The following is a 12817-nucleotide window of genomic DNA, read 5'->3' as shown; positions in this document are numbered from 1 at the left end:
GAGCCAAGAAATTAAAAGATCATATATTTTAATTGAAGACACAATTGATTTTATTTTTTGATGTAAATTAAATCGCAAACTAGGGGCAATTGTGTTGAAGCAGTTTGATTTCAAATCTTAAATACCAACTTTTTAAAACTTTGCCAAAGTAAGCTAGTTGACATACATAATTCTAAAACTAATGCAGTGACTTAATTGGTTTTGATCTTTGAAGGTACGATGAATTAGATATGGGAACATTGGAACAACCGTGTAGTTGAATTATTTACTCAAGTTTTTCCTGCACTTTTTGACTTCACATATACTACTCGTATGATTTAAACCAATAAAGTCTCAACCTTTTGTATTCATTAAACTATTGCTAGAAGTCTTCCAACATTATCTACGTGTATTCATCATTTTCCCGTCCAAGAAAACATATACTTAGGCCTTTAATTAGGGTGTATTATATATGTTGATATAACACATGTTCTCACGTGAATACACATGTTATTTTGCAACATGGATCGATATTATACAAAGTGAGATATCTCATTATACTTTTAAATGTCTAATGAAAGTTGTGATAGCATATGTATGTCGATATGTACGTACAGTACGTTCATTTAGTAAATCAGGGTTGACTAATGGATAAGGTGCCAAGTGATACTTAATCTAGCCAGCTAGTTGCAATAATTGTATCAAAAACAACAAGATTATAGGATCATCCCCTTAAGAGATATTTTGGGGTGGAGATTACCTCCCAATTTCTAACAGGTCTTAAATTACCTGCTAACTCAGTTTATGGTGACTAAGGATGAATATAAAAACCTTTTAATGGACCAAGTGTTGAAAAAGTTAAATCCAAAATTAGACTAAAGTAATAAACTTTGGTTTACCAAATACGTGACCTCATTTCTTTGGGATCCTGAACTCTCGACCAATTTGATCCAAAGCAGACTAGAAACGTACATGGTCTCGAGTAATTCGATCCTGCCAGTCCATTAACAAGATTTGTTAATTAATCATTTTTTCAACCCACTATCACCCTAACGTTATGTATATGTTTCATAATTCAAACTTTAAATGTGAGGCATGCATGTGTCGTTAAATGTTAATTTAATTACAAAAACTTAGCAATCAAATAGATAAACGTTTATATATATATATATATATATATATATATATATATATATATATATATATATATATATATATATATATATATATATATATATATATATATATATATATATAAGTTATTGTTTTAACCCACAGTATCTATTTATATGCATGCCAAATCCTAGTGATCGAGATATGTAGTACGACACAAATTAAAGGATGGGAGAGATAGAGATATTTGTGAGCTTAATATTTGGTGTGCTATATATATATATAGCATGCAATGTTTACGTACTTATACATTGATGTTGAACCTTAAACTAATCATACCAATACCAGTATTTGGTTGACTAAAAACCAAGTTTTTCCTTCTTGTCATTAACTTCTTTTATTTGAACTTCAAATCTAAGGTCCCTTTACTCACATGGGAAGGCCACAATGCAACAAAAAATGACCTTAATTATGCAATATAATTCATTGAATGTGCCTTAGCTTACCAAATAATTTCTTACCATGTGTCTATCCTTTCCTAAGCTTCAAAGGAGACACACCCACATGTATGGCAGCATGTCTTATATATTCAATACATTTTTGAAAATATTTATTGTATGGTTTTGTAGCAATATAAATTTTGGTCTACCCTTTTGTCAAAAAATAAATTTATCAATAAATTTTTGTTCTACCAATAATTCTTTTTAAGGACATTCTCTATGTTTGTTATTGCCCGTTGTCACCCGCCACTTGCCATCATATCCAATGTAGATTGATCTTGACATCCATACTATGTAAAGAACGAATGTTAATAATATCACTAAAGTATTATTATTATTATTATTATTATTATTATGGATATATCCATTTATGAGCAATTGATAGAACTAATTAGAATTATATGAGAAAAATACAACTCAATGTGTCTAGTTAAAGTTTTCAATGAAAGGGGAAGTTGCTCATTAGCAAGATTGAGTTTCACACTTGCTTACTTTGAAATAGATCGCTTACATTTGTGACACTTTTTAATTTGTGTACAGTTACAAAAACTTTACAAAATTCCTTGTTTATCATTATTTACTCCCACATTTCTAGTTTATCACATGATCCTAACAGTTGATATTAGAGCAGTTCCTTAAGCTTTTTCAGAAGATAACATCTAACAATAATTATATCAATCAATTCCATTTTTTTAGAAAAAAAAAAAATTAGTATTAATATATTATTGAAGGGTTTGATCTCACATGAAAATAGACCTTTACACAATTAGGCTTTTTATATGACACATATAATTTCTTACCAGTTGCCAACGCTATATAGATTGTTGTACAATGTATAAGTACTACCTCCACTAAGTTTTATTTGCAACTTTGGGGGTGAACACGGAACCAAGTCAAGATTTTCAAATGGTGATTAGTAAAATCTTATGCATGTGATAATATGGAGAGAGAAAGTGTGGGGACCAAATTATCCCTTAAAAAGGAGGGAGAGTTACCCGTATTTTTTGGTGGGTTTTCTTTTCCCTCCTAAAAGTTTGGCTACTTTTAAAATTTTCAAACTTTTCACAAATTTAGGGATTAAAAGTTTTCCTCCATTACAAAAGCAAGGGATTAAAAGTTTTCCTCTATTACAAAAGCAAGGGTTCAATAAAAAGGAGCATATAAATACAGCCACCCCTTTCAATTTTTTCCCCTCTTCTTCTCTCTAGTCTCCTCAAAAAAATTACAGACCATGTTTCTCAAAAAATTTAAGCTACCTGAATATTACAGGCCATTAGTTTTAAACCACTAAGGAAAAAAAATAAATAAAAAAAAATAGCCTTCAATACTCCATTATGGCTTAGCAGCATTCTTTCAACATTCTTCCCATTCAGCACATTAGCAAAAAATCCCTTTCTTCTACACCTATAATCTGAAAAAAAAAAAAAAAAAAAAAAAAAAAAAAAAAAAAACCAAAACCAAAACCAAAAAAAAAAAAAAAATACAAAAATGGAGGAGGAAATTGATGATGGGTTTTTTAGCATGGATCAACTATTAGATGAAGAAATGTAACAAAATTCAGATTTTGAAGCAGATTAGAGTTTATGGCACAAGGCCAACATGAGCAAATTGTTCGAAAACAGAAGCCACTACTTACAATCGCAAAGAAAAGAGAGATTGTTGATGAAATGCTAAAACTTATGCATAATGGTAGCTTACCAAGGGGTGCTTTAGCCAGATTTGCAAGGCATTTTGGGATTCACAAGTCCACAACAACAAGATTATTTCAAGAAATATGCAAGCAACTGGCAGAAGGGACTATTATCGATGCCAGGAGCAAGAAGTTAGGCAAGTGTGGCAGAAAAGCAAGGCAGTACACTGAGGAATGGTTACAATCAGTCCCATTGTACCTCAGAACAACTGAGAGAAGTTATGCTGCTGCACTTGGCATTTCTCATGTCACCCTCCACACATTGAAAAAAAAAGGGCATTCTCAGAACACATACAAGTACAAACAAACCAAGACTGACATCAGATCACAAAATAGCAAGGCTTAGGTGGGTTTTGAATCACATACAACCAGCAACAACAACTACAAATCCAACATTTGAAGACATGAGCAATATGATTCATATTGATGAAAATTGGTTTTACATAAATCCGGAGACAAGAAGATTTTACCTTTTGCCCAAGGAAGAAGATCCATATAGATGTCAACAGTCCAGAAGGTTCAAGATAAAAGCTATGTTCATGGGCATTATTGGAAAGCCATTGTATGATGCACAAGGCCATTTGATTCATGATGGGAAATATGACATATTTCCCTTTGTGATTCAGCAAATGGAAAAGAAAAAAATTAAAAACAGAGATGCTGGAACACTTGAAACAAAGCCAATTCAGAACATAAACAGAGAAGCAATTAGGGATATGTTGCTTAACAATGTGATACCAGCCATTGTAAGCAAATGGCCTGCAAACATGCCAAAGGACGTGGTTATACAATGGGATAATGCCCGGCCACATCAAATTCCACAAGATGAAGAATTCATTACAGCAACTAGGCAAGGGGGGTTCAACATCAGAATTGTATTCCAACCAGCACATTCTCCTGATTTAAATGTGCTGGATTTGGGTCAGGGTAATTCAATCCCTACGGTACCAATCTTTTCCTAAAAACTTGGATGAAATGATAGTGAAGGTCAAAGAGGCTTATCATGCATTTCCAGCAATTGTAAACAAGTATACTTGGATAACATTGCAAACATGTATGATTGAAATACTCAAAGTGGAGGGAGGTAACAAATACAAGATTCCACATATGGGGAAGCATAAACTACAAAGACTTAGGTTGTTACCAGAACAATTGGAGGTCAGCCAAGCCCTCATTAACCAAACAGTCAACTACCTCAACACCATGTTCATCCAGACAGATCGGAACCAGGAAGGGACTTAGACCCAGCAAGGAGATCAGTTAGAAGTGGATGCAAACTAGAGGGAGAATAGCCAACAACAGGAACTGCCACACATAACCAACATTTTGTTGATACAATGGGTTTGTAAGTTATTTTTATTAACTTTGGTTATGTGTACTTTTGTGTCTAGGAAGTTTTTGTCTAAGGTAGTCATGTTAGAAGACATTTTGTCAAGGGACTGGAATTGTAGTTTATTTTAAAGTAATTTGAAGTCTTCTAAGTAGTGTTATGTAATTTAAATGTGATATGAAGTCTTCTTACTATGTATTTCTTTTTTTGCACATTTACAATCATGCACACATAAGTTGCAAGTAAAAGTCATCAAAGGGTAACTAATCCATCAGAGGGTATAATTTTATTATAAAAAAAATCCCAAACCAAGTTACCTCAACAGTAAGTGCACAACACTTAAAGCTGGAGCAAATCAAAGTTTGGACTAATTTTAATCAATTCAGTCCCTTCATCATTTGGATTAATAATGGGCATGACAATGTAAATTAGGGACTCATTCCACTAGAGACTGAAAACCAAAATAGGGACAGAGTAGGCAACAGGGAGGTACTCAAATCAGTCCATAATTAATCAAGCCAAGGCAACAGGGAGGTACTCAATGTACTGCACAACAGGAAGGGACTCAAATCAGTCCATAATTAAGCAAGGCAAGGCAGCAGAGAGGTACTCAATTCAATCATAACAGGAAGGGACTCAAATCAGTCCATAATTAAGAAAGGCAAGGCAGCAGGGAGGTACTCAATTCACTCATAACAGGAAGAGATTCAAATCAGTCCATAATTAAGCAAGGCAAGGCAGCAGGGAGGTACTCAATTCACTCATAATAGGAAGGGACTCAAATCAATCCATAATTAAGCAAGGCAAGGTAGCAGGGAGGTACTCAATGTACTGCACAACAGTGTTCTCTCAAAAAATGTCATCGAGAACAACAACTACAAATGCTCATACACATCATTCATCAATAATAGTCCCTTATTGTAGGGAATATTTCAAGCATTATGATAACCCCAAACTTGAACCCCACTGTGATCATACACTAAAGTACGGTGGCGTTCCAAAGGGAAAGACAAAGAGCTAAAACGAGTCGCCAACAAGTTTTAAGGAACTTGTACCCAAAAGACAATCCAAAGGACCGTCAAATACTCCATAAGGTCTTGAACCAAACAGGGTCCGGGGATGAGGGTACGAATCCAATCTACAAAAGAAAGGACCCGCCCTATAAAATAGGCCTCTACTTTGTTCTGCTCGTATTCATGTGCGCTTTTCGAATAACATACAAACATCATATTAATCCTACCCTGTTTATCTATGTTGGTTGAATATTAATGCACAAATAATACTATTATTGGCGATCACTTGAGTTAAAATCACATTAGCCTAAACCAAATTAATAATTATCTTATTAAGCGTGATTTCAAGTACAAATTCCCTTTAAACCTGCATAAAAGGCGTGATCAAGCAATAACAAAATATAATCAAGCAACATAATAATAAACAATAAATAATAAATAATAATGATGATAATAGCATGATAAGGCATAATAAAGCTTGATAATAATAGCAAGATCCTAGGCATGATACTAACAAGATTAATAACAAATCCTAGCATGTCACTAAACAATAAAGATCAAAGCTTTAAACCTAACATGGTACTAACATGATATCATAATATTAGAAAAGATAAGAGGCACCCTAAACATGATTCTAGAAAGCATTAAAAGCATCCTAACATGATACTAGAAAGCATTAAAAGCATCCTAACATGATACTAGGAATTAAAATAATAATAAGCATGCAATCTACATTGTGAAAGAAATAGGGAGTAAGCTAATCTACTTACTTTGAAGCCTCGTACCTCTTTCTAATAACAAAATACACAAGTTAGTAAACTTCAATGAAAATAAATAAAGAATAATTAAATAATCAAATTGGAATCAAATTGAATAACGTTTTGACTAGTTTTGGACCAAACCCTCAGAAATTATCAACCTTTCACGTCTAGGACGAAGGCAACTTCGAACTTGGCTAAGAGATTCAAGATCTTGTGAATGCGGAATTGTGTTTGTAAAAAGGCTAGTTTAGAAAAAGAGGGAGAAAGAAAGCATATATTGCTCAAGAGAGAAGAGAATAAGAATTGATAGTGATTGATGAATAAAAACAGAGGTTCGGACCCTATTTATAAGAAAACAGTCCGGAAAATCATAGAATTTGATAAGGAATAAAACTCCACTCTGTCGCTAATCAAACCGACCTTGTCGCCAAAGATTTATCTTGTCGCCAGGCGACAGAGTCTGTCGCGAGGCGACAAGCCTGTCGTTTCGCGACAAGACAGTTTTTTGCGGATTTTGTTTTAATCATATCTTTTGATCTAGAAGTCCAAATAAGTCATATAATATGTCGTTGGAAAGCTCTTGAAGTCTACTTTCTAATGCAATTAGAATCAGATTAAAATCTTTTGTAGATAAAAAGATATGGACGAAATAGTGAGACGGTGTCAGTTTTGGATAGAGTTTCGTATATCTTTAATATCTTTTTCGTTATAGCTCGGATTTATTATTATAATATATCATTGGAAAGATAATTTCAAGATCTATCCAACCATATAAAATTTGGATAAAAAATATGAGGCACGAAAATAATATCTGACTATCTTTGAACAAGTTTAAATCCGAATAGAATTAGGAAAGTTTTAAAAAAGGAAAGTTTATATTCAAATCAAATTCTATGATCTTATCTTTTCAAAAAAGGATAATTAAGATATTTTAGAAACTTATAGAAGATTCTAATCAATCCTAATTAGTTTAGGAATAGGATTAAACCTTTGGACCCTCCTCATGATCATTGGGTCGTAGGTAAAATCCGGTTTGGGCCCAGTTTAGTATTTTGACCATAACTTCCTCATTATTCATCGGAATTGGGCTTATAATATATCGTTGGAAAGGTCTTTTCAAGCCCCATCCAACTACACCATTATTGGACCCTTATCATGGATCAAAATAAACTGAAATGGACGTTTTTATAAAATAGAAATGGTTTTCGAAAACAGAAAGAAAGATTTTAATAAAAACTAACCGCAACACTTGACTTTTCACACTTTCACCTAATTCGATAATAACACAACGTGCAAGGCATTCATCACTGGGTTTGGTTTTGGGGAGACACAAATGGGTGTCTACACTTATATTAATATACACCCAGACTTGCATACATTCAAGAGCATATTACACAATTCATTCAAACTGAGAAGACTGAGAAGACTTTGAGTTAGATGAACAAAAACCAGGCAACTAGTACATCAAACTGAGAAGACTTTGAGCTCGATGAACAAAAACCAGGAAACTAAAGCGATGCACAAAAACCTACATTACAGGCTCCAATATCAACCCCCTAAAACTTAAAAACCTAGCATATTTCATCAATGTCTTTTCCTCCATCCATAGGCATGGTCAAGCAGGCAACCAGGCAACAAAACTTATATGTAAGGCAACAAAACAACACTTTCAGCTTATATGCAAGAACAACACTTTCAACAAAACAATAAACCAATAGACAATCTGCATTGTAATAGCACGGGACTCATTCATCAACAATTAAACCATACAAAAATAGATAATAACCATTCTTACCAACAACATTTCATCAATCGACAATTAAACCATACAAAAATAGATAATCAACAATTAAACCATACAAAAATAGATAATTAACAATTGAACCATTCTCACCAACAGCAATTCATCAATCAACCCAGCACATAATAACATAAATATCGATAAATTAGGGATCAGAAATAGTTACCCAGAACAGGTCAATCAGTGGGAAGGCCAAATTTTATTCGCTTACTTGCAGGCTCAGCATCAGATTCACCAGCAGTAGGGGGGACTCATGTTTGTCATCATCATCGTAAATTGGTGTGATCTTAGCACCAAACCCATACATTCTTCTCATCCGTGCCGTAGAGACCCTAGGTATCATCTTAGGGTAGTAGTTAGGTTTGGTACGGACCTGCGTTTTGGGTCTTTTTCCACGACCCGGCCCTAACTTTCCCCCCATCTCAGAAACAGAGTTAGGTTGTGTCGAACCACCAACCTCAGCGACAGATCTGGGTTCTTTTGAACCACCAATCTCAGAAACAGGTTCGGTTTTCACTTCCCCTTCCCCAACATTCGAGCTTATCGTACTTAATTTTTGGGCTCCTTCCTCATCTTCAATAGATCTGAGCACTTTGCCAATCGCACCAAATGTTCGTTGGCTAAAAATTTCGCCACCTTTGCCCGACATAAAAAACAAGTTAGGCCACGAAGCCCGTTGTTCAAAAGCTCCGATCAGAGCATCAATGAAACCCTGCTCAATTTCATCATCAGTCGCGAAAAGAGCTTCGTATAATGGGCTTAGATCCATTTTCAATGGAATATGTTTTTTAGGGGGTAGGGAGAAGATCGGAGAGAAGAAAGAGAACGAAGAAGAGAAGACAGAGAAAGGAGATGAAGGAGATGCCGATTCAAAGAGGAGAGAGAAATACCCAAATGAGAAAGATGAACAAACCAGAAGAACTAGGGTTTTAATCTGATGATTTGGTGATTTAATCTAGGCCATTTAATGTGGTAGGTGGGAGATTGATTTTATTTTTGGTGGGAGTTGTTAAATTAATGAAATTAGATTAGGATGATAATGTGTTTTAGCTAATTGTCTAAGTGAATGTTTAATTTATTAAGTAAGGGCAATAATATTGACATTTTCACTAAAAATACTTACTATAAATGGAAATATTTGGAAAAGTTGCAAATAATACTAAGCATCCGAAAATAGTAAAAGTTGCAAATAAAACTTAACGGAGGTAGTATAAGATTTGGCTACCATATTTTCATGAAATTAATCATACAATTTGAGTTGACAACTTGTATCGCTTTCTATAGATCTATTATTATAGTATTAACTAAATTATCAAGATCTAAATTAAATTATATGTCCCAAAAATAAATTGTCTCCTCGTTGAAGTATATTAGTATAATCTTTTTAGAAAGGTGGGGTGAGAGGTTTGCCCCTTATGCATCATTTGTAAAGATCATCCTAATCATTGAAGAACTACCATATCCTCTAACTCAAATGACAACTACATATGATACTTCCTACCGCCATTATCACCCATCACTAACTTTAATTAAGTTGTTAGTAACAACTACTACACACTAATCACTAGGATAATGAGTTAAATGACCATAATTGTGACAATAATTTGATAACAAGAGCTCGAAAATATAACTTAAATCTTTTTTATGTGCATATATAACATGCTTTCTCTGTTCCTAAAAGTTATTCAAATTCGTAATCTTAGCACTATTCATAACATAAAAGACTAGAATTTTCTAAATTACTCTTAAAGCTTTAATATATATATATATATATATATATATATATATATATATATATATATATATATATATATATTTGATTTTTTTCAATGAGTAAATTATTAATATTCAATTGGTATATTTTTTTATTACTAATATGCAACTAAAGCTATTTATGGTTGAATGAAATGATGCATTAGTAAACATGTACAATCAAATTGAAAAGAACTTTTAGAAACGGAGGAAGTACTTTCTATTATAGTATCTAATAGGGCATATGATATTTGCCACCACTAAATTTACCATGCCTCGCTTATAATTGCAAATCCTGAGATCGATTCTCATCACTTGTCCGGTTGCCTTTGTGGTTCTCTAAACACCAATAATAATAATAATAATAATAATTGCAACATTTTTTTCATCTATCCCAACTTTAGAAACTTGGTCTTTTCTCTCTCTTTTTTTCTTTTATTTTATTTTGAATTTTCCATAGTCCACCAAAAATGTTCTTAAATCCACCAAAAATGTTCTTAAACTCACCTACCAATTTTACTTAAATTACTTCGATAAAAGGGTACTTGCTTCTTTGTACGTTAGGAGAATAGTGTCCACCTCGACATGGCTATCCACAGATTCCCTAAACGAGCCATAACAATCAAATCCAACTCTTCTAAACTCTAAGAAGAAAAGATAATTAAGGGATTTTCATAGCAAAAGATTCTACTAAAGTTTAATCCCATGATCTTAAAATTTTAAAATTAACTCTATACCGCGTATAGAGCTTAAGTATTATCTTGAAATTATATGTTGTCTCGTGTTATAGAGTTTAACCAGCCATTATCTTGATATTATATGTATGACCTAAACCTTTTAATTGGCTTACGAAGTATATCCAAATTTCCTATATCCTTGGTAGCAGCGGTACTTAATAATTTATACTGGAATTCCACATGAAAGCAGCAGAACAATCATGAACTTGTTAATTGGCTTCATCTATATATAATGTGTCATATTATTATTTTACTAAAATTATTAGCAGAATAAAAAATCACTTTTATCATTTGATCTGTAAATAGTTTTTAAATATATTTGTTTGTTGATGCATCATTTTATGTTAGATCTGGGAAAGCTAAGCAATCTGGCAACAAAAGGCAGGGGAGGTTTATGATTGATTGACCATAAAATAACTATTTTTTATGACATAAAACTATATAATAATTAGAATAATAAGAATAAATGTAAAGTTGGATATTCCATTCCAATAATCCTGTTACAAGATTTTGGACGTGTTCAAAATATGACAGCTTAGGGTAGACAAGTATTAGGCTTTGTAGACTTTTGATTGTGGATGAAAGTTGGCAGGATCACAATTGAGCGCTCCATGTTTAGGTTTAAGGTGTCCATGAAGTTAACTAGTTAAGCCTCTAGGATTTTTTCCCTTCCCCAGCCCACTCTCAAAAGGGTTAAAACTTAAAACCGATCTAATGTGTAGTTTGGATCGATGATTGATAACTTTCTACGATTTCTTCCCTCCCACTCCCAAAAGAGTTACAACTAAAAATCGAGTTAACATGTAAGTTTAGGATCGATGATTAGAGTACATGGATACCATAGATAAATAAAATAATATGTTTAAATAAACGTACCTAATAATGGGTTTAATTTCTAAGCTAGGTGCTTAGAACCCAATATTAGTGATGATTCCATGGTTGATGTTGATATTCATAAGAAAAAAGGTTAGAGAGTTAGATTTTTATTTATTTAATTTCTTTTTTTTCCCAAAGAGATAGCATTTGAGATAAGGATTCTCTTATGTTTTTTGTACCTCAAAAATTAAAATTGAAAAGTATGTAGCTCCAAATTTTAAAGATGAATGCGTATTTGAAAAGGTTGAGCAATATTATTTGTCACTTGTATTGAATCATCTCAAAATTCACTTTTCTCCATCTAGCCCATATGCAAGGATTTTCAGTCATATAACACTTGTACATGATTCACTTACTAATTGACAAGTTTTTGAAGGTGTGCAAATGTGAAATGAATGAGAATGAAGTGCATTAAAAGGTTAGGCATTTAATTTGAAGGAGCCATATAATAGCAAAATCATACTCCGCTCAAGAAGTGATATTGACACTATCGATAAGATATATAAAAGGAAAATTTATGAGAAAGGACCTTTATTTTAAAATGACATGTTTATGAGATTGAACTTTATATTAAATAAAATAAATAAAAAATTAAAAAATTAAAAAAAAAATAGCAGATTAGGACCTTACTTCAAAAAAAAAAGTTGTGAGATGAGATCCTATTTCAGAAAAACATTGTGAGATGGAACCTTTTGATGGATTATAGCGTGGTGGAGGTGGTTTTCGGGGTCAGTGTGGGATTTTAGTTAGGTGGAGGTGGTATTTGGGGGTCTGTGTGGGATTTCAGCTATAGGTGGAGGTGGTATTTGGGGGTCTATGTGGGATTTCAGCTAGGTGGAGTGGTATTCGAGGTTCTGTGTGGATTTCACATTTCGGCGAAGTGGAGGTGATTTTTGAGGGTCGGGGTGAGATTTGGGCCTTGTGGAGGTGCTTTTCAAGGGGTTCAGTGTGGGATTTCAGCAAGGTGGAGGTGCTTTTCGGGGATCATTATGGGATTTAGGCGAGGTGGAGATGGTTTTTGAGGGTCAGGATGGGATTTCGGCGAGGTGGAGGTGGTTTTCGAGGGTCAATGGCCGGATTTTGTCAAAGGTCCCATCTCACAAATTGAAATAAGGTTCTAGTCTGCCACTTTATATATATATATATATATATAAAGTGCTTTCTTACAAACAATTCACTATAAAAGGTCTTTTCTTGCAAAATTTCCTATATGAAAAGATAAAAATAATGAAGAGAAACATTAAAATTGCAAAATAAACTTTATT

At 33.2% G+C, this 12817-nt stretch overlaps 1 protein-coding gene across 1 annotated transcript; it reads left to right on the top strand.

Annotated features, from left to right (window-relative positions):
• The first annotated feature begins 3686 nt into the window (after positions 1 to 3686).
• LOC145565385 (uncharacterized) lies at positions 3687 to 4524 on the top strand. The gene is made up of 2 exons (XM_081625410.1): positions 3687 to 4209; positions 4265 to 4524. The coding sequence occupies exons 1-2, from the start codon at positions 3687 to 3689 to the stop codon at positions 4522 to 4524; spliced, it is 783 nt and encodes a 260-aa protein (XP_081481536.1).
• The last annotated feature ends 8293 nt before the right edge of the window (positions 4525 to 12817 follow it).

This window comes from Chenopodium album, chromosome 10 (genome assembly GCF_948465745.1).
Source record: "Chenopodium album chromosome 10, dcCheAlbu1.1, whole genome shotgun sequence".
Classification (NCBI taxonomy): Eukaryota; Viridiplantae; Streptophyta; class Magnoliopsida; order Caryophyllales; family Amaranthaceae; genus Chenopodium; species Chenopodium album.
Note: the sequence above shows the minus strand (reverse complement) of the source record. Positions and strands in the feature narration are given on the sequence as shown.